Source organism: Arvicola amphibius, chromosome 7, assembly GCF_903992535.2.
Source record: "Arvicola amphibius chromosome 7, mArvAmp1.2, whole genome shotgun sequence".
In the NCBI taxonomy this organism is placed as follows: domain Eukaryota; kingdom Metazoa; phylum Chordata; class Mammalia; order Rodentia; family Cricetidae; genus Arvicola; species Arvicola amphibius.
The window spans coordinates 42,693,094-42,719,132 of record NC_052053.1 but is presented as its reverse complement, the minus strand read 5'-3'; the positions used below and the strand labels follow the sequence as shown (position 1 = coordinate 42,719,132).

Sequence of the window (26,039 nt, the reverse complement as noted above, 5' to 3'; positions counted from 1 at the left end):
AAGGTTTCTAAGAGCCCCTTCCCTCAGCCGCCTACAAGGCTACTTCACTGTCTGTGAAGTGCAAATGGGTGTGGATCATGGGTGAGGCTGAATTGTCTAGAGGGGTCTGGACACACACTTGTCCATTCTGGCCTCTTTTGGAACTTTGTGAAAGTTCTGGAAAGATCAGGAATTCCAGACTGGCCAAGGAAACAACCAGAATGGGAGGAGTCTGACCCCTTCCTGCAGAAATGGGCACGAAGGTGGGCAGGGCTACAGGCAAGCAGGTTGCCATGGAAGTCTAGAGTTTCTCTTCCAATTCTTGGCCTAAGGACATTTCTAAATGGGCCCCTCCCTCTTCACAAGGGCCTTGAGCCGCGAGTGGGGTTCTAGCCTTAGCTCTAGAACTTCCGTTTCTCCTGTCTTGTCTTATGAGAGATCCAGCCCGCCAAATGGGCAAAGAGGTGGTGGGGAGGTGGTAGGGTAGGGGAAGGAATCCAAGCAGAGAGGAAAAAGCAGAAAAGGTATTAGGAGACACCCAGCTGAGCGAATGGCCTGCTTCTACTTGCTCACCAGCAGCTGAGAGCCTCCCTAGGGTCTCTAGGGTCCCTTAGTTTTTGCCAGGGCAGACTGAATGCCAGGAGCCCAGGGGAAGTTATTGGAAGGGTCCCTCCCTCCCTATGTCTCCTGGCAGAGCCACAGGACAAAGAGAAGATGAACTGCAGATTAGGGGTTCTAGGCCGGTCAGTCAGGCCTCCCCCACCGGCTCCTCCACTCAGCTCACGCTCCGCCTGCCAGCACCCCTGACTCACTTCCTTTGCATCTCAGCGGAAACCTCCCCAGAGCTTCCTCTGCTTCGGTCCCTGGGGACCTGTAGGAGTCACTGCCCCTTTCAAGCCTGAGCTGGGCCAGGCGGACCCTGACCCACCCACCTCACCTTTTGTGGGGAAGACTAGCATTTCCTGCTTCCTGGCCTTGGAAGGGAGTGACTGAGCTGGGGAGTCTGAGCAGCCGCAGGTAGGGGCTGAGATGGTAGAGGTTCAGGCCAGCCTCCTCAATGTCAGGGCTGTAACCTTTCGCCGGCCTTTTTTTTTTTTTTTTCTCTTCATTTTTCTGCTCTGTTGTGTTTACTGGGAGGATGTTGAGGGACCTCAGATTTGAGCATGAGTGGGGGCTGGGGGTGGGAGTGGGGTCGAAAGGCTTAGGTTGTGACTGGGGGCAGTACTAGGGTCCATTTTCAAAAACATGAAAGTTTGCTCTGCATTTTCCTTTCCACAAACTGTCCCTGAGTATGGGGACACTCTCAGCTCATCGAGGTGCTGAGTCCTCTGGTCCAAGGGGCCTACTTGGGACCTAGAAGGTCTTTGACAGTCTCATAGGTGCCTGGGGGGTGGTGCAGGGTCCACTTTGACCGGTCTATACCCCTAATCGTTGGCGGTGTGACCTCGAATTCTCTGCTTCTTCCTTCAAGAGGGAAGTCAGCAGCTTGATAAAGTATACAACACCCCTACCCCACCCCCTCACTTCCTCAAGGCCTGGGCCTTTTCTGGGAGGACTCAAGAGATTTGCATGCATTGGGGCCCTCCTGTTGAGCAGCGGCTTCCTGGTCACCGGGCGAGGCGAGACCGGAGCCAGTGGCAGTAAAGTACCTTAAGCGACCCCCAGAGGCTAAGATCAGGGACTCAGGAGATCCTCCCATTTTCCTATTGCAGGGAGGGGACCTGCATGCCCAGTACAGCTCCTACGCCATGGATCGCGGCCAAACTAGCCTAGAGCCCCAGGCCAAGGACCCATGCGTGATCGCGCCGGTGCGCGCTGTGCTCCGTCTGCGCCGCCGCGTCTGCGTCCTGCGCAAGAGGCGCCTGTTGCAGCTAGGCTCTGAACCGGACGCTGGGACAGGGGCACTTGGGTCCAGCGGCAGCTCCGGGGCTCTGCGGGCGGACCTAGACCAACCTAAATTCTTCACGTTCGACAGCCTGACGGAGTTGTCTTCCAGGACACCCCGCAAGAAGCGTAGGCGGCGTAGTCGGGTAGTGCTCTACCCTGAAACCTCACGGAAGTACCGACCCCGCACAGAGCGCCAGAGCCGTGCACAGCGTTGTCTGTTGCTGCTTGTAGCCATCGTGGGATTCCAGGTTCTTAACGCCATCGAGAATCTGGACGATAATGCACAACGTTATGACCTCGATGGACTGGAGAAGGCCCTGCGGCGTTCTGTGTTTGGTCAGCCAGCTGCTGTGGGTCGCATCATGGCCCTGCTGCGGGACTACCTGGCTACACACGTTCACAGTCATCCCTTGCTCCTGGCTCTGCATGGGCCCAGTGGTGTAGGCAAGAGTCACGTGGGGCGCCTGCTGGCACGCCACTTCCAGGCAGTGCTGGAGGATGGCGCGTTGGTGCTGCAGTACCATGCACGACATCACTGTCCAGAGCTGCGCCCGGTTCAGGACTGCCGGAAGGAGCTGGCACAGCGTGTGGCGGATGTGGTGGCGCAGGCTGAGGCCGAGGAGAAGACCCCTCTCTTGGTCCTGGATGAGGCTGAACTCTTGCCACCTGCGCTGCTGGATGAGCTGCACGGTCTCTTGCAGCCACAGCGCTCACACCATTTCCACAACGCTATCTATGTACTCCTGAGTGGCGCTGGTGGTATAGAGATCACACAGTTTGTGCTGCGGAACGCATCACGTTTGTTGCCCCCACACCTCCACAGTGCAGGCAACACTCAGACTGAGGAGGAGTTACACTCCAGCCTCCGGGAGCTCCTGGCCCGGGAACACCCTCTGTGGAACACTGCCACCATCGTGCCCTTCCTGCTACTAGACAAGCCAGATGTGATCAAGTGCTTCCGAGAGGAGATGGCAGGGGAGGGCTTTTTTCCCGAGCAAGCGCTGGCAGAGCAGCTGGCAGAGCAGCTCAGCTACTACCAAGTCGCTGGACATGAATTTGCCATCACTGGCTGCAAGCAGGTCGTAGCTAAGGTCAACCTCTTGCAGCACAAGCCTGCAAGGGCTGGACCCTAGCCAGTGGCCCCAGGTATTTGAACTGTTGAAGAAAACAGGAAGAATATCAGGTGATTTGTGGCCTCCAAGCTGTTTCACTCCCGATGCTAGGGAGGTTGAGCTCTGAGCCCCCCACTTCCTCTTCTATCCCTGAGCCTTGAGATCCCCTAGGGTCACCAGGAAAGCAGCCACCTTCCTACCTATAGTCTGGTACCCCCTCTTCAGCTCCCACTATGTATGTCCTTCATGTTCCAGAACATGTGATAGGACCTCCCATAACCCTGGGAAGTGGACGAATGCACTCGCGGTACAGATTATCTCAGAGAGTGAGTGGCTGCAGTGGGAACCTGGTCCCCACGTTTCTGGCAAACACTGTCATCTCTTGAATGCCTCTTTAACTTAGAGGCCCCAAGGCGGGGGAATGCTTGTCCAGGCCCTCCCGAGAAGCTAGTAAGTAGGGTGGATAGATGTCTGTCTACGAGCCAGTGAGTGGATCCAGTGGGACCCCTCAAATGTTGTGGATCGCTGGGTGGCAGTGGTGCACGCCTTTAATACCAGGACTGGGGAGGCAGAGGCAGGCGGATCTCTGTGAGTTTGAGGTCAGCCTGGTCTACAGAGTGAGTTTCAGGATAGGCTCCAAAGCTACACAGAGAAATCAACCAACCACCAAACAAACAAATAAATAAATAAAAATTTTAAAAAATGTTGTGATCCAGAACTTGTTTAAAAAAAAAAAAAAGACTTGGTTGAATGTGGATTAAGTGGAGACCCTGCTCTGTTTGCTCCAGAGAGGCATTCAGAACGATTTTGGAATCAGCTACAGGGTTCAGGGTCGTGCTCACTAGAAGTCAGAGAGGAGAAACGTCTCCAGGGGGGTGATGTGTCCCCACCCACCTTGGGGAGACCTGCTCGAAAACCCCCCAGCTTAGGCTTCCCTAGAAAGGGTCACTAGAGTCTGTCCTAGTGCTGAGGGACTCAGTCCTTCCACTTGGCCCCTTCCTGTCACAGCTCTGGAGTGACAGCCCCTGAGTCAAACAATGGCAGCAGTGAAAGTGAACAGGGCCTTGAGGCTTCTGTTTGCCGGAAACATCAGGAGTGCTTGAGGTCCAGTGGGGTGAGGTAGGGAGCAGCTCAGGCTTTCAGCAGGACCCAGGGGATGGCCAAAGGCATCGAGGCCTCTGCCTGTGCTCAGCTGGAGGCAGAGACCTCCTTTCCTTGAGAGTGGAGCTGTTTGGGTATCACAGGTACACGTGGGTGAGGCCCCTATAGCCTTCGGTGTCCCAGGTTCAGCCCTCTCAACTCCATCTGCTCACGCTCAAGAGCTAGGAGCTGAGGAATTTTCTTGGTGTGAGGCTCCTTAGAGTTCTGGGAACTTCTGCGCTGCCCCCTGGTGGCTGCACCCAGCCCTTGCCTGGGAACGCTCATCACTGTGGGTTAGGAAAAGGCACATCCCGAAAGTGGGGCTTGAGGGCACCGCAAGGGATGACACTCGAAAAGGTTAGAGAGGAGGAGCCCCTCCAGGGGTGGTGTATCCTCCCCCACCCTGAGGAGACCTGCTAGGAAACCACCCGAGCTCGGGTTTCCCTAGGTCACTAGCCGGCTCTATGGATCTATGTGATGCCAGACGACCGGGAGAAGGACTCTGCAGACGGACACCCTCGCCTGTGGAGCCCGGCACACAGATCTTACCTGGAAGGAGACCAGCACATCCTTCCAGGGCTTCTGCTCTGAGGTTGGAAGACTGGGCTAGGGCTGCAACGGGATGCAGAGGTAGGGAATCCAAGAGGTTCACCATCCATCCACCTTAGTTTACCTGCTTAGCCACCGGGAAGGTGGAGGCTCTTGCTCTGCTTCAGGCCTCTGTGTTGATGCTTCAAGGGCTTTGTGTGTGTGACCTGCTGAGTGGGGGAGCTAGCCAGTCCTTGCAGAATGATGCGGGGGTCCTCAGCACTCCCCAAGAAGGCCCCCAGGGTTGTCATCTGAAAAACCACCTGGAGGTGTCTCCTACCCAGCCAAGGCTGTTTGTTTTCGCTCACAACATCTACAGAGCATCGATTTAGTGAAGATCCAAACCCATGCAGATTTTTTTATTTATTTATAGAACAATACATTTATAAAATAACTGCATCGAGGCCAATTTCCGGTCTTAGAGGCCTGCACACCCAATGCTGAACAGGTTGCATCATGCTTGTGAGTGAACTGAAGCTCACCCTGGCTGTCCTGGAACTCTGTGGATCAGGCTCACAGAGATCGCCTGCCCCTGCCTCCTGAGTGCTGGGATTAAAGGCCTGTGCCACCACCGCCCGGCTCTATTGTCTTCTTTTGATTTTCTGTTTGCTTCGCCTATGGGTTGAGAAAGGCATACTGAAATCTGTCAGTGGGAAACCCACCTGCTTCTCTCTCTAAAGGCTCTATTTAATAATTCCTGGGTTTGGAGATGGACATGGTAGAGCACACCGTTAGTCCCAGCACTTGAGAGGCAGAGGCAGGCAGATCTCTGAGTTCAAGGCCAGCCTGATCTACAGGTCAAGTTCCAGGACAGCCAGGAACTGAGAAACCCTCTCTCCCCCCACACACACTCAAATCAAATGATAATTCTTGTTTTCAGACAGGGTCTCACACTTGTAGCCCAGGCTCACTTTGAACCTGCGAGCCACCTAAATGCTGGGATTCCACCATGCTGGCCGAATGACTTCCCTACACGTAGGTGTTTGAGAAATTCTGAAGAGGGAAGTGTGACGGGAAGCTGGGCTTCGTAGTGTAGCCAGAACTGTGCAGGAAGTCCATAAATAACCAGTTCTTATTCTTTGGAGCCAGACTTTCAATGAGAACCTAGTTGACCTAGAACTCACATTTCTTCATGTGTTTTCTCTTTTTGTTTTGTTTCTGTGACAGGATCTGCCTGTGTAGCCCAGGCTGGCCTCAGGCTTTCAGTTTGCATCGTCCTCCCCACCCACAAGCAGGAAGCAGAGGGAATTAGCTCCTAGTGGTCTCAGTCTTTAGAAACCTCACAACCCTGGTGACACCCCTTTGACCAGGTCACAGCTAATCCTTTCCACATAATTACACCAGCTGGGGACCAGTATTCAAATGTATGAGTCTATGGGGGCCATTGGCATTCACAAACCTGTGGAGCCCACGGAAGTTGGAGGAGGAAATAGTTTTATTCAACTCTAGGTTTGGGAAAGTGGAGTAAGCATATCCATCAGAAAGTATAAAAACTCCCATTTTCAGCCTTTAATCCCAGCACTCGGGAGGCAGAGGCAGGCGGATCTCTGTGAGTTCGAGGCCAGCCTGGTCTACAAGAGCTAGTTCCAGGACAGGCTCCAAAGCCACAGAGAAACCCTGTCTCGAAAAACCAAAAAAAAAAAAATCATTTTAAAGGTTTACTATCATTATTTTAAAGTTTTATCTATTTATTTTAAGTATATATGTGTTTTGCCTGGATATATGTCTGGATATATGTCTACATGCATGCCTGGTGCATGGGAAGGCCAGGAGAGGGAATCAGATTCTCCGGAACTGGAGTTACAGATAGCTGTGAGCCTCCATGTAGGTGCTAGAAATTGAACTCTGGTTTTCTACAAGAGAAGCCAGTGTTCTTTTTTTAATTTTTTAAAAAATTTTTCCATTCAAATATTTACACTTCCTTCCATCCTCCCAATTCCCTAAAGCCAGTGTTCTTAACCAATCAACCATCTCTCCAACCTCCCCGTTCGTTCCCTTTTTGTGTTGTTTTTTTTTTTTTTTTTTTTTTTTTTTTTTTTTTTTTTTCTGTGTAACAGCTCTGGCTGTCCTGGAACTCATTTTGTAGACCAGGCTAGACTCAGACTCATAGAGATCTTCCTGTCTCTGCCTCTGAGTGTTAGGATTAAAGGCCTGTGCCACCATCACCCAGCCCAACCTCTAATTTTTTAAAAAGATTTATTTATTATGTATAGTGTTCTGCCTGTGTGCATGCCTGCATGCCAGAAGAGGGCGCCAGATCTCATTACAGGTGGTTGGGAGCCACCATGTGGTTGCTGGGAATTGAACCCAGGTCCTCTGGAAGAGCAGCCAGTGCTCTTAACCTCTGTGCCATCTCTCCAGCCCCAACCCAACCCCTATTTTTTTAAAAAGATCATTTTAAATTATGCTTATGTAAGTGTTAGTGCCCTCGTAGGCCAGAATAGGATGCTCGATCTCTTGGAGTAGGAATTACACGCCCTGTGAGTGGCCAGACACCGGTGCTGGGAATTGAACCAGGGTCCTTTGCAAGAGCAGGGCTTGTTCTTAGCCACAAAGTTATCTCTCTGGCCCTGTAAAATCAGTTTTTATTCTCTTTCTTTTAAAAATTTTTAAAAATGCTGTTTCAGTCGGGTGGTAGTGGCGCACGCCTTTAATCCCAGCACTTGGGAGGCAGACGCAGGTGGATCTCTGTAAGTTTGAGGCCTATAAGGGCTACAGAGTGAGTTTCAGGGCAGCCAAGGCTACACTGAGAAACCCTGTTGAAAAAAAGAAAACAAAAAGAAAAAAGAAAGATAACATGTAATTGACTTAATGGTTTCAGAGGTTTAGAGTTTTTAATGGTAGCAGGTAGTAGTCAGCACACAAGTGCCAGCACACAGGGGTCTTGCCCACATGGCTCCCTGCCAAGGCCCCAGGCTCTAGACCCAGAGGCACATTCTAACCTCTCCTGATGATCATTTCAAGTGTCTTATAAGCCACTAAAAGTGTGGCCCTTGTGTGCAGGGCTACAATTGTGTTCTGCTAACCAGCTTTGAAGTCTTGGGCCTTGGAATAGCCTTTTCCCCATTTGCTCAAGACAGCACATCATCAGGCCAAGAGCCTGGTGACAGGTCACCACTCCAGGCTTGTTTGGGTATCCTAGGGACTGTAGGAGTGGTCCAGGGATCCCACTTGGGTAGGTGGCCTTGATCATGCAGGAATGCACCCAGGGCTGCTCTCCCACCAAGTGCACCGCCTTCTGATCCATTTGCTTACCTGAGCATCCCACAAACGATCAGTCTAACTTCAGCAACACTGCCGAGGCCTGCTGTGCCTGTCATACACTAAAGCCATCTCCCATTGCTGTAGCCCAGGCTGCCCGGTCAGTTGGCCTGTCTGGTTCTGCTGTCATCAGTTCCTGAGAATTTGCCTTCTGTCCCATAACCTGTCTCGTCGATTCCCCACCCCTGGGGCAGGGCCCCAGATGCTCGGGCCTTTCAGACCTGTGCCATGACAGCTCTTGCTCCTTCGTGACATAAGCACGTCACCCAACCTTCTCTGCCTGCCTCCTATGGATGGAGGCTGGAGTCTTAGGTAACAAGAAGCTCAGCCACAGTCAACTATTCCGGCCATTCACCTAGCGCTCTTGGCGGGGACCGCACTGCGGGCCGTGGCCACAGGGCGGCAGCATAGTCCCGCAGGCCAGCCGCAACCGCCCCCTCCCCAGTTTCCACCCTTTCCCCCTACCCCTTATTTCGCTCCTGAACTCCTGTACAAAGTCGTCCGACGGGAAGGGCCGTGGTCATCAGAGGATAGGGAGGTCCCGGCTGGACAAGACGCGTCCGAAATCCAGAGAGCCAGGCTGGTGCCAAAGTCCCTCCTCCCACCCCCTCCCCCTATCTCTGTCCCTCTGGGCCGAAGGGGAACCCCGCCGTCTCTGGTGAGGTGACCGGAGATCTCTGCTTCTGTTTGAACCAGGATTCTCAGACTCGACTTGGGTCTTATCCAACCTTCTTGTCCCGGGGAGGACGGCAGTGTCACCATTGGTGTCTACTAGCCAGGCGCACGTGCACCGAGCGTCCCCGAGCCACTAAGAGGGGCGTCTGGAGGGCGCAGGCAGGGCCATCTAAGGAGCTGCGGGTCCCAGGCTGTGACCTCGAGCAGACGACAGCTGGTCTCTGCTCTCACACCGCGCTCGGCAGTGGGTGCCGGGGCAGCCGGTGCGCCCGAGGGCGCCGCTCCCCGCCGCCTCGCCTGGCGCGCTCGCAGGAACGGCCCCGCTGGCTTTGAATGTAAAGACTCTGCCTTTGTGAGTGCCTGCCCGCCCCACCCGCCGCCGCCCTCATTAGCATAGCAGCTGCTCGCCGAGCGGGGACCAGCTCAGGAGAGGGCAGAGGCCTCGGCAATGAATAGGGCCTCGGCTTTGGTGCAGGCGAGAGAAGAAAGACCGACAGACGGACGCGCAGGGGACTGTCGGAAGGACAGCCAACCAGAAGAATGCGCCGCACGGGGGCGGGGGTGAGGGCGGCCTCCAGGGACCCTAGAGCCCCAGGAGGGTTTGCCAAGGCCTCAGAAGGAGCAGTTGCTGAGGTTCCCAGACCTTCGACGGCCCCTCCTATGGTCTAAGCCCTTGTACTGAGGTCTTGGGCTTTGTTCCTCAGCAGTCCCAGCCAGGAACAAGGCCTCCTTTCCAGTCCTTCAAGGCCTGTGGATGTCGCCTCTTCCCCTCAGGTTTTGTGGGAGCACCCGGAGACAGCTGGCCTTCCCAGGTCAAAGGGTGGCTGTCCCTTCATCTGTGGTGCATGCCTCCGCCTCCTCTGACCTTTTTTGAGATGAGCTCAGGCATTTGGGGACAGACTAACCCCTTTTCTTTCCCCTTAATGGTCTGTGTCCTGGTTCCTACCTGTGGGTTTGGGCACCACTCATATAAATTGATATTTCTGCATTTCTGGCAGTAAATGTCCTCTATGTAATGAGTCAGATCAGAGATGGATAGGAACCAAGCCCCCTCCTGAGAACAGGAGCAGGCCTTGACTTTACCATTCTGGGTGTCCGTCCTTCCTTCAGGGTTTCCCAGGGTTTCTTCTGGTGTACAGCCCTCCAGGTCCGCTCAATGCCTCTTGGCCTGCACCCTCACCTAGTGACAAGCACACCTACAGCTCTGAAAGCCAGGGCAGAGGAGGACCTGGGTCACCTATGCCTTCTTTTTAACTGCCCTAACCTGGACCAGCTTGGAGAGACTTGGCTAGCCAGTTTCACTGCAGTGGGCTTGTTTGTTGAGCTGAAAGGATCTCGGGCCACAACAGTCCAGGGAAACGGGCACCAGAGACTTGGCAACTTTGAATTGGTCATGTCTAGGGAGCAGAGACTTCTCCATATCTGCTCCCACCCCATACGCAAGGTGCTCTGTCGTGGGAGCCATGCCCTTCCTCTTGCTGAGCCTTCCTGACCTAAAGAGTTCAGCTAAACCCCAACCTGCTCTGTGCAGTACCTACCATACTGTATATCACTCAAAGTGCTGCCCAAGGCTCCCTTTAAGGCAAGATGACCAGCTATGTGGTCCTGTATTTTGTGGACTCTTGGGACTTACTAGCTGGGATCCTCTCTGTAGTTCTGGCTCCCCCAAAGGGAAGGCCTATTTTAGAGTGTATCTGCCTGCCTTCTTAAGTACTGCATCGTGAAGGAGCCTTGCATCTTCAGCACAGCCCAGACAACAGTGCCTTCCTTTGAGGATAAGGGCAAAGACAATGGGTTCCTCTAGGGCTCCACCCTTGACCATTTTTTTTTTTGTTTTTGTTTTTGTTTTTTTAAGACAGGGTTTCTCTGTAGCCCTGGCTGGCCTGGAACTCTCTTTGTAGACCAGGTTGACTTCAAACAGAGATCTGCCTGCCTCTGCCTCCCAGTTTCGGGATTAAAGGTCTATGCCACCATACCCGGCATGGCCATCTCTTCTTAGCTTCGTTCCATTCTATGGGCAACACAGTCTGTAACTCCCAATGAAAATTTCAGGGAGTTGCATGTTTGCACAGTGGCAGCCTAGAAACCCCTAGAGCCTCTTTTAGGTGGGAGAATTCTTGTTGAGCCCCCCCCCCGCCCCATTCTCACATTCTAAATTAATACTTGGACCAGTCTGAGGCGTGTGGGAACTAAGAGAATTGGCGGGTCAGTTCCTTCTGTCTTCACTGAAGTGGGCAGTTTGCTGAGCTGGAAGAGCCACCGGGGAATCCCACATCAGGCCACTGTACTCCAGGGAATGACTCCAGCAATGGGATAGTTTTTGGACTTGTCTCATTCCCGTGCAGAACAGCACAGAGCAGAGGGAAGATGTGGCTTCTCCTGGGTGGGAACAATGATTCTAGGGTCCCTCTGGAGAGCATCAGTGTCACCCTCTGCTCCCTCCTGGGAAGTTTAGTGACCTTACTGTTGCTGGGGAGAAGATGCCAAGCCCTCAAGAGTAGGAACCTGAGAGGCGCAGGGAGGGAGGGATTGATGGCTGCCTGGAGTTTGTATTAGCAGAACAGCACTTACATCATGACCCCTACAGAGCTCCTCTGAGGGCTGCTGTTGCTGTTCTTGGCCTGTCAGACACCTCCTCCCCTGGTCCCATTCAGGATCCCAGGAGTGGGCTGACTGTGTTCCTCTCTATGTACTTTCTCAAGTCACATGCCTGGGCACCCTGGCCATGACTCAGATCTGCTTTCTCCTGAGTGGCTGGCCCTGGACTGTGGGCACGAGCTAAAATCTCCACAGGCCTTTTGCTTGCCCAGGAGGGACTTGAAGTGTTTCCCCCCAATCTAAAATGACCCCATCTGTGAAGAAGTTCCTTCAGGACTTAAACGCTCAGGCTGGGTGGGAAACACTAAGAGCCATAAGCAGGTATTTCCCTGGGGAGGTCTCAGCCACTCTGTCAATACTAGGAAGTAGTTGAGACACCAGCTCCAGGAACTCGGGAGGTGGCCAGGGCTCCTAGCACCAGGCACAGGCTGGCATCTGGGGTGCCCATCAGACCCTGCAGTTGTTACCCAGCTCTGCCTTTACACCCACAAGCCACGCATTCATCACCATTAGTCAAAGACGGAATGCTATGGCTCCATCTTTGTCCGCATAGAGGGTAGCCATGACTTGGGCCAAAACTAAGAAACAATATATATATATATATATATATATATATATAGATATAGATATAGATATAGATATAGATATAGATAGATATAGATATATATAGATAGATAGATTTTTTAATATAAAAAGACCAATGAAAAATTTATTTATAAATTTTTCACGCTGGGCTACAAGTCTATATCGTACGCTCAGGAGTGTGCCAGACTTCATACAGACAGAAGAGACTAAACCAGGACCCATTTGAAGCTTCAACATAGGCCTAGGAAGTCTTAACATTAATTAACATAATTAAAAAGGCATTTGCATGTAGAAAAAACATACAGAAACTCCTTTTGAAGTAATCTGTGCTTGTCTCAATGTCTGCCAGTGTCAGGACATTATCACTAATCTTCCCACACTGGTTCATAAAAGCTGCAGAAGGACCAACGAATATGACCGGGCGGCACAAAAGGCCTCCACCCACCTGTGTCCTCAAGTGCTCCCCATTTTTGCACGCAGGGTCAGCAGCACTTCTACGAAGGGGAAACCTCATTTAAATTTGAATAATTCAGCCTCCCTTTTATTTCCCAGGATCAAAACAACAAGGGGTGTGGGGTTGCATAGAAAATTGGAACCACAGAAACCAGGAAGCCTCCTTTCAGGGACAGCAAGTGACGCTCCAGCACCTCCTCCAGTCCCGGTCCTTGGCGCAGCCCCTCCCTCATGGCAGGATCCACAGATCATAAAGGGGTCCTGGAACCCGGGCCGAGAAAGGACACAGCAGCCCTTCCACTCACTCAGCAATAGCATGATTCACAGTCTTTATAGGAATTTTATAAAAATATAAATATGGGTACACAACAGCCTTCACAACGCTGGATACAACGCCCTTTAAAATTGGGTTTATAACCAAGATTCAAAAAATACACCTAAAACTTGGCTTAAAATATGTTAACATTTTATATTCTGTCATAAATGTTATGACATTTATTTAATCGTGGCAGATTCATTTACTTTTTAAAAAAGTGTGCAACCGACTATTAACTATAATAGATGTCACAAGGAAAGGGTAATATCCTCTCAAAATCCCCACGTTCCAGCCACGCTGGCTTCAAGCTCCCAGTGGAACTTTGCTAAACTAGCGGGTGTGGGGGATGGTGGCCTCTCACGGGAGGGGTAAGGGAGGCAGATCTTGGGTTCCCTAAACTCACTCAGAATCCAGGAGAGGAACCAAGGAGAGGTGTGGAAAGGCGGGGATTTGGTGGGGGAGGGACTAGCAATGGGAAAACGATAGGGCTAGGCGGTATTTTCAGTGCAACCAAGAAATGGTAGACTCAAGTTTTTAGTTTTAAGGAAAAAAATGCATCTTTCTCCCATAACCACGCACAATATTTCCAAACAAACAAACAAAAAAAACTCAGGCGCACAAACTTCACCCACAAATATACACACACGTGATAAATAGTTTAGGACATCAGGAACCGGGAGCGTCTCCTTCCTCGCGCGAGGGCGCGCAGATGGTGGAGTCGGGTAGAGGCTGCTTGGCGGCCGCCAGCGGCGGGAGCCGCACTGCGGGCGGGCGGGTCCCACGGGCGGCGGCGGCGGGAGCGCGAGTCCGCCCTCGCCTTTCACCTTCCGGAGAAAACATTTCAAGCGGAGGATCCGGTATCTCGGGATTCCGAAGTCTCCCGGTGTGAGACTCAAATTTCAAAATGGGCTGGAGCCTCCGCCCCGCCCCCACCCTCGCGGCGGTCGGGGGCCGTGGGAAGGCTCTGGGGCCCCGCGAGGCTCCGAGGACTGCCGAGGGGAGGCGCTCTCTGGCAGAGACCCGGACCCTGGGGGCCACGGACGTGGAAACCTAGCCCGATTTCCACGCGGACCAGCAAACCTGGCGCACAGCGAGGTAGTTGGCGGGAAGGTACAGCAGAGAAGACGCGGGCGAAGGTCAGGGTCCCGGTTCGGGGTGAGTATCACCGGCCGCTGGCCGCGTACTTGGCCTTGGTGATGAGATAGAGCACGATGTCCTGGTGGCCCCCGAAAGCGGCGATGTGCAGCGCGCTCCAGCCGTCACGGTTGGCTAGGCGGATGTCCGCGCCGAACTTGACCAACAGCTTCACCAGCTCCAGGTTGCCATCTATGACTGACTGGTGTAGCGCTGTCTGGCCCTCCGGCCCGAACGAGTTCACGTTGAACTCACAGTTAGTCATGTTCTGCAGCAGAGACTGCAGCTCCTGCGTGTTGCCCTTGCGCACCGCTTCCTGGAAGATGCGCTGCGTCTGCGGCGCCGAGCAGGTGGACAGCTCGGCTTGGCTCATGCTGCCGCAGAGCTAGGGCGGCGGGCCGCGCCCCGGCTCAGCGCGGGCGGCGGCTGCAATGAGGGCCCCGGGCTGTCTCGGGGCGTGTCTCGAGGCACGCCTCGGCGCATGGAGGGCGCTGCGCCCCCGGGCCCCGCACGCCGCTCCTGCGCGCTCCGGGCACTCGGGGCCGAGGGCCGCCCGCGCGGGACCCCTGCTGCATCCAGCCACGCCCAAGCGGGCGGGCGACAGGGCTGGGTGCTGGTTCGCAGGGCTCAGGCGGAGGCCGCGAGGCTTGCAATCTTGGTGCCTTCGGTGTTAGGCTGCGCTCCTACTGAACTCCGCTCGAGTTCCTTTGCAAAGCAGTTCTAATTCGCCCGCCGCTTCCCAGCGTCTTTTACGGGCCTTATATTTGCATAACAATGGACGCTCTTGACGCGCACATTAGGGCACTTTCAATTGGGTTGTGCCCACGTGGGGGCGGGGCGAAGGCGGAGTCGTGCGACTAGGCGTTATACGACAGGGGGCGCTGGTGTTGGTCAACCCCAGACGGGCTGGTCAGGCAACCGACCACAGGGTTTTTCCAGCGCTGCTGCCACATCCTGGGTCCGCTTGCCCCGGGTGTATAAACTCCCTCGCAGTTTTCCTCTTTCTTCATAGATCTCGGGAAATGGGAGTTCGTCGCGCAGCCACTCTGGTACCTGTCTTTCACGGATGGCAGTGCCAGGACCCTCTCGGTTGCATAGCCCACCACCACATTGGTTCTTTCTACTCCAGTGTAACTTCCCAGGCAGCTCAGCCCAGGCAGTGTTTGCGTTTGGCCCCATCCACACTGATGAAAGAAACTCCATTCCCCCAAGTCACCCCAGTGTAGAAGTTCCATTTCTCTCTCCAGAAGGCTGGGACAGTTTCTCTCTCTCTCTCTCTCTCTCTCTCTCTCTCTCTCTCTCTCTCTCCTCTCTCCTCATCTCTCTCTCTCTCTCCTCTCTCTCTCTCTCTCTACTCATCTCTCCTCTCTCTCCTCTCTCTCTCTCTCTCTCTCTCTCTCTCCCTCTCTCCCCCTCTCTGCGTGTGTGTGCATGCGCGTGTTATAATGGGCAGTCTGTCACTACTTCCTTCAGATGTGTGTTTCTGCTACTCATTCCCTGTTGCATGTGCATAGGCCTGGCTAGTGAGACCACAGCGCTGCCCCGTAAGGGAGTTCTGAAATGAGTCATTCCCAAACCGTAAGCTCCACATTTTATTGACCACTCTTAACAACTGACCAGGAGGCAGGAGGTGCTGGCTGGCTGGGGAGGCAAGGCTCCACATTTCCTCATTATGTTTTACAGCTTACAGCTTCGCTGTGGTTGCTGAAAATTAAGGAGGAATGATCTTAAGACTTGACGGAGCAGGAGGCAGGGCACGCCAGGGCTTGATTTCTTCTGAAGCCGAGCTGGGAATTCCAAGCAGGCAGCTGTATGCCTCAACTGAGGAGACCACCCTGCCAGGCTTCATCTAGGGAAGCTTCTTTTGGTGGGTGCTTCTACCGCTGGATCCAGAACTGTCTCATAATTATCAGGGCATGCCCCCCAACCATGCTTTGTGCTCTGGGTGGGGGGGGGACTATCGCTAAACTAAACGGGGAAAGTAGGTAAATGCTCCCCAGGACTGTCCATCTTTGGCCAGTTACCTTCAGGCCTGACCCTGGCTGACTTGTTTAAGGGCCACTCTCTCCTTCTGATAGCCTGAATCCCTTGTATATGCAGCCTGGAGATCTCTCTAGTCTTCCAGAGGTCCACAGTCTATTGGATTCTATCCATTTTGTCCCCATACCCGTCTCATGCTTCACTTTTCCAAGACCTCAAGGTTCTCGCTGCTGTGCGGGTAGACTGAGGCTCCTCTAGGGATGCTGGCTGTGTCCTAATCCAGAACAAGGTGGACATGGAGAAGAGGGAGTTCTGGGAACAGGGGCAGGATCTGCTCCCTGGTTGGCCCATGGTTGCATGTGTCTGCATAGGGCTTGGGGGCATTAGACAGGCAGGAGGCAGAGGCCACACTTGGGGGTGAGCAGAGCCCTTCCTCTCACCAAATCCAGGGCTGTCCCTTGAAGGTGAATGGGTCCCCAGATGGGCCCTTACCTAGGTGGGCTCCAGCTTGGACTGAGGAAGGGCATCCAAGATGCTTGCCCAGTGCAGAGCCTGGGAGAAAAGTCCTGTTGACATCCGCAGCAGGCGGCAGACAAAGGGGCCCTGTGTGAGCTCAGTGTGGGAACGCAAGGCCGCCACCACAGGGGCTGTGAAATCAGCGGCAGCCCTGGTGAGAGCTGGACGGCTCAGCTAGTTCTGGCAGAATAGCACGGCTGCTGTGGCGGTCCTATCACGATAGAAGCTTATCCTGAGGAATCCCTTCCCCGTGTCAGACTCGAAGGGCAGACAGATGTGCTTGGTCTGCTACCTCTGTGCAACTGAGATGGAGCCCTGTGACCAGCTTCATGAGGGCTTGGGTGATGGCTACAGAATCCCCTCCTAGCTCATGCTCCTTCACCATTGCTGTGCCCTGGCCCACACCCATGTCTTCCTGTAGCTGCCTCATAGGAGGATGGGCTTGGGGAAGCCTGTAGGGCCCTTGGTTTCTAGTAAGCGCCGCCCAAGTGTTTGCTGGAGGACACTTCCAAAAGGTGGACATTTGTTCCATGTTATTGAAGAGAGGGAGGGGAGGGGACTCACAGAGAGTCTGAGGGGACCCACTATTAAGCTCCAGTGTTTGTGATGCTTACTTGGGATTTAAGGAGACCCCATTCTGGCAGTGATGCTGGACCCTGACGCTTCTTCCCTGCATGATCCTAAGAATGTTGGTCCAGGAACATCCTCACTACCCTCTGCTCACTCCTAGAAGGCAAGAGTGGGCAGGGCACCCTTCTCCCTCCAGATGCCCCTCTCCGGTTCTTCCTTCGATGGGTGCTTAGCAGTTGGCAGCTGCGAAGGCAGTGCTGTGAAGGGGGTACCACATTCTGGAATCCCTGCTGGGGAAATCTGGGTGGGGTAGTCCAGGCAATCTGAGAGGCCATAAGAGGACAGCACAGACGGGGCAGCTGGCCAAAGCTGGGCCAGGCCTGCAGCCACCTTAAAGGCACTGAGCAGGGGAGGGAGGCCAGTGGGCAGTGGGGGGCGGGGCTTCCAGCTAATTCATTAAAATGTGTTGGGGAGCGTGGGAAAGAGGAGAGTGTTTCTTCCCAGCAGCCCAGACACCTGGTAGAAGAGAGAGGATCGGAATCAAATAACAAACACTCAGCTCCAGCCAGCCGGCAGAGCAGAGGAAGGAGGCCGGGCAGGAACTGCGGCAGACAATCGCTGTGACCAGGGCTCCTGCCCAGGCCACTCAGCATGGCAGGCCAACACTGGGCATCCTAGCTGCCCTGTCAGCACTGTGACTGTCCCCCAGTCCTTGAGGCAAGCTGTCCCTGCAGCTGAAGAAGGGACATTGCAAATGGCCCCCTATGGTTGGAGCTTGCTTCCAGTACCTGAACCTGCATGGGACAAACCCCTTCTTGCTTCCCTTCCTCCCTTCCCTTTAGTTCCCGTTTGCCCTCCTACCTCTGGGATCCCTGGCATCAGCATCCTCAGCCCCTCCAGGGTGGGTAGCCATTATTGTGTGGATCTCAGCTTCCTCAGAGAGCAGAGAAAGCAGCATCTACTTTTGGGCAGTTGTGACCAGGTTTGGGTCCATGAGATGGGTGAGAGTCCTACCGCATTAGGAGGTAGCCAGATGCCTCCAGCCTCCCACTGGGTCACAGTGGCTGCCTTTCTCTCTCCCTGGAGAGCCACCCTTGCCTGACCCAGAGTGACCGAGACCTTGCGGGTCGCACCTCGACCTTGGGTCTAAGAACCCCTTGCCATGGCTAGGGTGGAGGTGCTTCACAACAAGTAAGCCTTGTGGTTAGAGGCAAGAGCAAGTGAAACACGCGGGGCAGTAATCCTGAGGATGGGCCGAGGGCAGGACCTGGCCTGACCTGATCCTCCCCTGTCACCTTTGGTCCCGCAGCTGCCCAGGACCCAGATGGGCTGGGAAGCAATCAAGTATTCCTCGGTGCTCACTTGTCATCCCAGAGTGGGGAAGAGTGCAGTCGGGAACTCTTCCCAGGACAGGACAGAGAGCCAGCACTAGGGCTAGCACGCCCTTGATACTGTGTGATGCTCAGCCCAGACTCCAATAGGTTGAGTGGAGGGTCTGGGCTGGAGGTGGCCCAGAGGGACATGGGGAGTTGCTGCCCAGCTCTGAGCCCAGCTCTGAACCCAGCTCTCCTCATTTATGAAATGTCAGCTAGGTTTCTGGGGGCTGAATGGTCCCAGGCATATCTGGGACAGTGGCATGCCCTAGCCTCCAGGTGAGCTGGTCCGGTCCGAGGAGGGTGAGCAGACGTGATCCTCACTCACACCACCGGCCTCGGTCTGGGTCTGTAGTTATTCCCTGTGCTAGGCAGAAATAGCACTCGGGGACCTTGTTGCCTGGAGGCATCTGCTAGGTTCTTCAGCCAAATCTGAGCTGGTTTCCGTTTGAGGCAGGAAGCAAAAAGGAAAGGGATGTGAGCAAGGGGGTGGAGGTGGCACATTCCTGGGGAGTGAGAAAGGAGGAGGCAGGCTACCACAACACCGAGTGTGTTGGTTGCAAGCAGGCTGCATGTAGGACCCTCCACCCTGGCTTTTCTTTTCTTGCTTCCCTTCCTCCCTTCCCTTTAGTTCCCGTTTGCCCTCCTACCTCTGGGATCCCTGGCATCAGCATCCTCAGCCCCTCCAGGGTGGGTAGCCATTATTGTGTGGATCTCAGCTTCCTCAGAGAGCAGAGAAAGCAGCATCTACTTTTGGGCAGTTGTGACCAGGTTTGGGTCCATGAGATGGGTGAGAGTCCTACCGCATTAGGAGGTAGCCAGATGCCTCCAGCCTCCCACTGGGTCACAGTGGCTGCCTTTCTCTCTCCCTGGAGAGCCACCCTTGCCTGACCCAGAGTGACCGAGACCTTGCGGGTCGCACCTCGACCTTGGGTCTAAGAACCCTGGCCATCTAGAAACCCAATTGTCTTTGGTGTCTCTGGCAGCTAGAAGGCATATCTGGAGGGGCTCAGGACAGGCAGAGGGGAAAGATTAAGCAGACATCCAAGGCTCCAGCCTGAACCACATAGATCAAACATTTTTCAGGTTTATTGTTTGTCTGTTTCTGGCTGCCTTGCCCTCTGAAAGGGTTACTGGTTGGGCCGAGGGCTTGGCTTGGCCCACAGGGGCTGGGGGTGGGGAGTGGGGTGGGACTGGGACGACTGTCTAGGACCTCATAGAAGTGTGTGATGATGCGGCCCAGGTGGGAGCCATCGCAGAAGATCTTGCCACATTGCTTAAAGCAGTAGAAAACGCTGCAGCCAAGGCTTCCTTCGCATGCCACACAGGACCCCCACAGCTGCAGCAGAGTGAGTTGCTCAGTGTGGCTGGAGTGTTGGTCTATACCTCTGCCTCCATCCAGCTTCAAGAGGGATCATAGATTCAATCCCCTTTCCTCCTCCCTGTTCCCCTCCCCCGCCTCTGGGACCAGGCCAGGCAGAGGGACAGTGCCTGATTTCTCAGTGACTCAGGACATCCATTAGCTGTGCCCAAGGTCTGGCTCCAGCAGCCCCTGTTTCTGCCCACTCCAGTCCCATACTTCCTCTTAAGTAGGGACCCTTGGCTCTGCATTCTCAGTGCCCTTTGACCACCTTCTTATAGCTTCTAGGCCGTCCTCTGCCAGGACCGAGACGCTCCTGTCTTGGGGCGGATCACGATGCTAGGGCCCTATGGAGAGCTGGCTGTGTCCTTGGTGGGTAGTGGTGGATCTCACTTGGTTCCCTTGAGCCTTTGTTCCTGGTGACTTTGTGACGACCTATTAATAAAAGATGATAGGGCATGATGGAACTGTCCTAAGTGGCACAGAGCCGCCTGTGCCCACAAGGCCACGGTGAGCTGGAACTCTGTTTCAGTGCCTGCTTGTCTCCCACCCCCACCCCGGCACAATGGAGGGGTCAAAGAGCAGAGGCTGAGAAGTCTTGGTGCTTCTGGGTTCCTCCCTAGGGAACTCCAACTTAGGGACGTTCTTAGGGCTCAAAGGTCCCTGGGAAACAAGTCCTGGGCATGAGATCTGGTGATTAGGGATCCAGGGGCCTGAGAACCAGTGGGTGGGGGTGGGGCGGACCTTTTGTAGTGATGAAGAGATAAGCCCACTGCCAAAGAGCCCATTTCGAAATCAGCCAGTACCAGGGCGGGGCCCCCGGGGCCTCAAAAAACGTTGGGGATGGTTTCTGCTGGCCCTTGTAGCAGGCCCTGGCCCGCTGTGAACAGAAGGCACGGGGGTGGGGGGTAGCAATGACCAGCCAAGGAACTCCTGCAGGACTGAGAGCAGCTAAAGGGAGTCTGGGAACCAATGGGAAGGGCAGCCTCCCTCCTTTGGACCCCTTAATTTCTTTGTCAAACATTTATTTACAGACGGTCCAGATTAACCATAGGTAGGACATGGATGGGTGCAGCTATCCCCCACTAAGTGGAGGAGGGACTTCTTCCTAGAAGTCTAGGAGGTCATGACCTCTCTCTGGTCTTTCTGCCTCCATTCAGCCTGTTGAGCCCCACTTTTACCCTTCAGCCCCCTAGGGCACCAGCTAATCTGTGTAGTTGGAGTCTCACAAGGAAATGGATGAGGTTTCCAGGTGAGGCCGTCTACCAAGGGGCAGCTCAGGAGGACTGCAGCCATTGAACCCTAAGAGGGGAAAACTTCACTGCACCTACCTCCCGGGGGGCAATTAAGGCTGGTTTGTGGAGAACGGAGAGCTAACCTAGGCAAACTCAAGCGGCCCTATACCTGTCCACCGTAGGAGGGACAGACCCTGTGCCCTAAACTTAAAGGGAAAGTGACTGGCCTGTGTGCCAAGAAATGGAGGGAACAGTTGATGCGACCCCAGAGTGGTGCTGTGTCCCTGCTTCCTGGTCTCCAGGTTAAACTGCATGGGGAACAGGCTACTAGGCCTCCACCCTTTCCTTATGCACCTTCTGCATGCCATCACCCGGCAAGTTCAGGGTTAGAGGGGGCCCTAGACACTTCTCAAATCCCCTTGAGATTCACTTCAGACCCGCCCCCCCATCTGCTTAGGAGATCCCCCCACCTGTTCTACTGAGGTTCTCCTGCTGACCACTGGGCTGCATCTGTTGTGTAACCAGCTCTTCAGAGATCTTAAGGTCATGTCCAGGCCCGGGGTACCAAAAGGGGTGTTGAGTCATGATCAGGACTTCCTTGCTATACCCCAACCCAAGCCCATGGAGTCGTGAGTTTTCTCCATTCTATGTACTGTCCGGCCCTCAGGAACCCTCCTTGACTTCTCGCCTCTCCTGGGCCATGAGTTGCCTCGTTCATTTCCCAAGGCCTTGTAAACTCTGCCTGGCTCCCCTCTAGACCCAGACCCTTTAGGGAGGAGCCAAGCCTGCCCCCTCCTGACCAGCCAGGCTCAGGTGTGAGATGAAGGGTCACTATGACCAGCTGTAGGCTTCCTTGGATCCTCTAGCCTATCCCCTGGGTCTCCATTTTATAGCAACATCTGGGATAGTTGCCAAAGCCACAGGGTCTGGTGTGGCCCTGAAGTCCATAGGAGGTCAGGAACAAACTCCACTTTGCTTTCTGGAGTCCTTGTTCCTGGACATGCAATGGACTTACTTGTAGGGCATCTGAGTGGTCTGTGAGCAGCATGAGGGTCCAGGTAGGTACTGTTAACCTGCATGCCACCATTGACCAGGGCAAAGAAGTTAGGACTTAATCTCAAGTAACCTGGTCATGACTTCCAGCTGGTGGCTACCTGCACAGATAAATGAGTTTGGGTGTCAGGATAAGCTGGGGTGGGAGTCCTGGGCGGGCATGGATGTGCACATGGAAGACTGCACTTGTTGGTGTCCGAGCAACTGAAAGGAGGTAGGGTCCCCGAGCCACCAAGTAGGTCAGGAGGGAGGTGACTGAGAGCTTGCTCTCTGGTGATTGTGCTGGGCCCCCTCCCCACTTGGGGGCTTTGGGTGAGCCAGGCAGGTGCCCTGGAATAACACAGTTGGAGCCTCAGGGTGTGCCACGTTGGGCGGCACCTGCCCCACCCACACATCCTTTTCCCACGGGCCTTTCGACACCACAAGGTTGCATTACCTGTGGCTTCGCTGCCACTTCAGTTCTGCAGCCCCCGCTGGCCAGGGGCCTGGGCTGGGGCTGGAAAGGAGCTAGGACCTGCCCTTCCTTTGCTCCAACTCCCGTCTTTCCCATTGTGAAGCCCCCTTCCTCATAGAGGGTATCCCCGTGTCTCCAGCCTGATTCTGGGGATGGCTCTGAGTGCAAGGACTTCCTTGGGGCAGGTGTGCAAGCAGAGAGCCATGCATTTGCCCGAGGCCACTGCCTGGTCTAGCTGGGGAAGGGTGGAGGCACTTGAGTCTTTACCAAGTGCCCAAGGCTACCACCATAGTGGTCCGTGTCCTGCTTTTTCCCGTCCTTCTGTAGGTGGGGCAACAGTACGGCTCAGCAGGGCTAAGGGCTGCATGTCTTCAATGTAGGGTTTCGAGCCCTCCTAGGATCTGGCCCGGTGTGCAGTCTGGGTGAGGCAGCTGCTCATGCTGAGTCACCACCATGCAAACGCCTGGTACTGTCCACAAGGACCTGGCCCCACCTTCGGGAACCATGGGTGCTGGTTTTCCCACGGTCCGTTGCCCGCTCTTGGGCCTTACTGTCACCCTTGTGGGGCCCAGGGAACCCTGCCCCCGCCTGGGCTGGAAAAGCCAGTTCTACACTGTTCACAGCACCCGCCCTCCACCCCCAGGCGTGTAGTCGTCTGAGGGCCAGCCACTGGGGCCATCGTGGCCAAGTGCTCACTAGGCCATTAGGAGAGTGGCCATATCTGAAGTATTTAGCCTAATGCTGAGTGATCCTGGCACCCAGGGGCTCGACTTCTCCCTTTTTGCAGAGAGACTTGTAGCAGCTGACTCTCTCAAACTGTTTAAGGCCTTGGACAGGATCTTTATATCGCCTCTCCATTAGTGTGAGGCTGGGTGACTCCAGTTTCGGGGTATCCCTGCATCTGGGGGTTGGGGATGTGCTGAACAAAGGCCAAGGTTCAAACCTAGATCAGCACAGCTGTGTGCTTGGTCAGCAGGCCAGTCTGACTGCAGGGAAGAGCACCTCGAGGGTGTGGGAGGTGGGGACAAGAGGAGCTGGGAAGTCCCTTGCTTGGTCCCAGGGGTCCCTGTGTGCCCGTTTCTCATGGTAGCTGTGAGGTACCAACAGTGCATTCAGCCCTGACTCAGGGTACGTCTGCCCAGGAGTGCTGCTGGCAAGCCGTGAGCCCCATGGGCAATGCTGCCTTGTTGAACTAGCCACTAGCTGGAACTGGTGGGCGTGCAGCCAAACTTTCATTTGACTCTGGTCTCGATAAACCTGGGCAGGAATAAGGGATAGAGCTAATTTAGGTGTGTCCAAGATGGCAACCCAGAGAGGTGCACACCTACCCTCCTCCGGCCTCCAGGGTCTGCAAAGAGAGGCCAAAGTCCACAGGGCTATCCTGTAGCTCCATCTGGGCCACCCTCTTCCTGTTCCTCCAACTAAAGCAGAGAGTTGTTGGGTGAGGGCCTGTTCCCAGCGGACTAGGGTCATAGTGTAAGTGAGCCTGCTGTTAGCCACTGTCATAAGGGGTGGCCATGGCTGAAGGACCCAGAGCTGATCAGCTGTCAAGGTTCTTGAATGGCCCCAAGAACACGTATGGCTGGGTGTCCACTTGTCCTTGTGCCTACTTGGTGTACGGGCTGTACGGGACCAGCCTTGACAAAAACTCCTCTTGCCAGGGTAGGGGGTGTGGGGATCAGAAATGTAAGCAAAGAATACGAAGATGAGTTTAAAAATAATAAAACAGAAATATAGAATAGTACCGGGAGGGAGTTTCCAGTGAATAGTGAAATTGCCTGTGTTTAATCTTCCATATGCTTTTATACCCCAATACAAAAGAGGGAAGAAGGCAAAAGACTGTTTTAACATAATGCAAAGGACAGCTCGAACAGTTAATTGCTTTAATAATTTGAGACATCAAGTTATTGGCAATCTGTTGGTTAGGCAGTGAAGCCACCCTAGACCAAGTATCCTGAAGGCAGCCATTCCCTAGGTAACCTCATATTACAAAAGTAGGAGCAGAAGTATGTTTGCATATCCTGACCATCTGTCAGGATGGAATGGATCTACTTGTCTGAGCCATCTTAATGTCAAAGAACCACGTAACCGCATCTTGAGTCAGGATGTGTAGCTACATTCGTTGTCAACAATTTTGAGCAACCTCCAAACTCTCTGACAATCAGACAAGGTGGAAATCGGCTCAAATTTTTGGGTCTCCACAATGGGCCACAAGTTAGGCGGGGTTTGTATGCCTACAGGTGTGCTTACCCTGTGTCCCCCAAAAGTGGACAGATGGCACACAGGTATGGCAAGCGTAGGGAGTGCATTCAGGGAAAGGCCTTAGCCAGGGCAATGGGTACAGGAGCAGAGCTGGAAAGGCGGCTTCAGTCTGGCCCTGCACTTTTCCCCAGAGGCCACCAGGCCTTCCCTAGGCCAAAAGCAGCAGAGTTCAGAGGTGCAGAAACCGTAGGCCTCTCCAACATCCTCCAGCCCCAGGCATTCCTGAGGGTCCACGCCTCCCTGTCATCAAGTCGGAGACTCAGGAAAGAGTGGGACATAAGCCCTGGGTCCTTCCAGGATGGGATCCTGTAGAAGCCATGTGCCCTAAGGTGCAGGGTAGCAAGTGGTGGCCTGCCAGGCTGGGAGCCTTTGCTAATGGGAACGGATCCAGGCATCTGTGGGGGTAGGCAGAGGTGACCCGAGCTTGCCTCCCACAGGCAGGCCGCCCCGGCGATTCCCACAGCCTGTTCTCCCTGCCCAGCAGGTACCTGGCACAGCTAAGAGGTCCATGCCCTACCTTCTAGCTGGGGACAAGAGGGATGACCTGATGGCTTGTAAGGGCTTTTTCTTCATGTTTATGTATTGACCCATCAAGGAAATAGGGTGAGGGACCCAGAAATCTGGGGGAACTTCTTGGGATCTCCTGTCTCTCAACAAGGGGACAGGTGTGTGCAAACTTGGCCAGATCTGTTGCCAACGCCTCCCCAGTCAACCGATAAATTTTCTGGGGCTCTAAGTAAGGCCTGCCTTCTATGCCCTTTGTCCATCTGGACCTAGGCTTCACAAAGGGGCTGGGAGAGGTCATTCTGAGGGATACCCTGGCCTGGGCATCCCCATTCCACAGGCAGGCCCAGACAGAGAGCCTTGGCCTAGTGGTGCTCTCTCTCCCAACCCCCAGCCAAGAGATACTTGGAACTCAGACACTGGGAACATACTCCAAAGTAACAGGGCCATTTCTGCTCATTTCCCACAAACTGAAAAAAGCAACGCATGAAAGAGCAGAGAGGAAGTGAACACATCACACCCCGCTGTCTGGCAGGAAGTCAATCACACATGCAATACCTGGACACACCCACCCTGGCAAGGGATCCCGCTCCTGGGTGAGGGGCACCTCTGCCTTGCTGTCCTCACATACTTGCTGCCAATCAGGTCCCTTCAGCTCCAGGGGCTTTTATTGTAGCTTTGCTTGTCCTTCTGACATGTTCTTAGAGACTTTCTGGACAAATGGCCTGACACCTTGCTAGACAGGGCGGGACAGGGACCAGGAAAAAGCAGTGAGGTGCTAGCCTGTCACAGCCTGGCTCTGCCTCACACCTAGCTTTCCCAGGATGTTCTGGGAACATCTTTTGAGGCCCTGAACTAACTGCCCCAAATGTGTCCTTGGGGGTCTCCTGCTCTTTTAAGAGAAATGAGTTGCTTGGTGAGCCACATTTGACAAACACACTAGGGCACAATAAAGGTCTCATTAGCCTGGTACTTTGATAGCGCGGCTCTGACTTTCTTTTTCC

At 54.3% G+C, this 26,039-nt stretch overlaps 2 protein-coding genes across 2 annotated transcripts; one reads left to right on the top strand and one right to left on the bottom strand.

Moving 5' to 3' along the window:
* The first annotated feature begins 838 nt into the window (after window positions 1-838).
* Window positions 839-3,618, top strand: Tor4a (torsin family 4 member A). The gene is made up of 2 exons (XM_038337269.1): window positions 839-996; window positions 1,692-3,618. The coding sequence occupies exon 2, from the start codon at window positions 1,728-1,730 to the stop codon at window positions 2,997-2,999; it is 1,272 nt and encodes a 423-aa protein (XP_038193197.1). The 5' UTR covers window positions 839-996; window positions 1,692-1,727; the 3' UTR covers window positions 3,000-3,618.
* Window positions 3,619-11,983: 8,365 nt separating this feature from the next.
* On the bottom strand, window positions 11,984-14,170 carry LOC119819339 (NOTCH regulated ankyrin repeat protein). The gene has a single exon (XM_038337495.1). It carries the CDS (start codon window positions 14,099-14,101, stop codon window positions 13,757-13,759), a length of 345 nt encoding a protein of 114 aa, XP_038193423.1. The 5' UTR covers window positions 14,102-14,170; the 3' UTR covers window positions 11,984-13,756.
* Window positions 14,171-26,039: the final 11,869 nt, after the last annotated feature.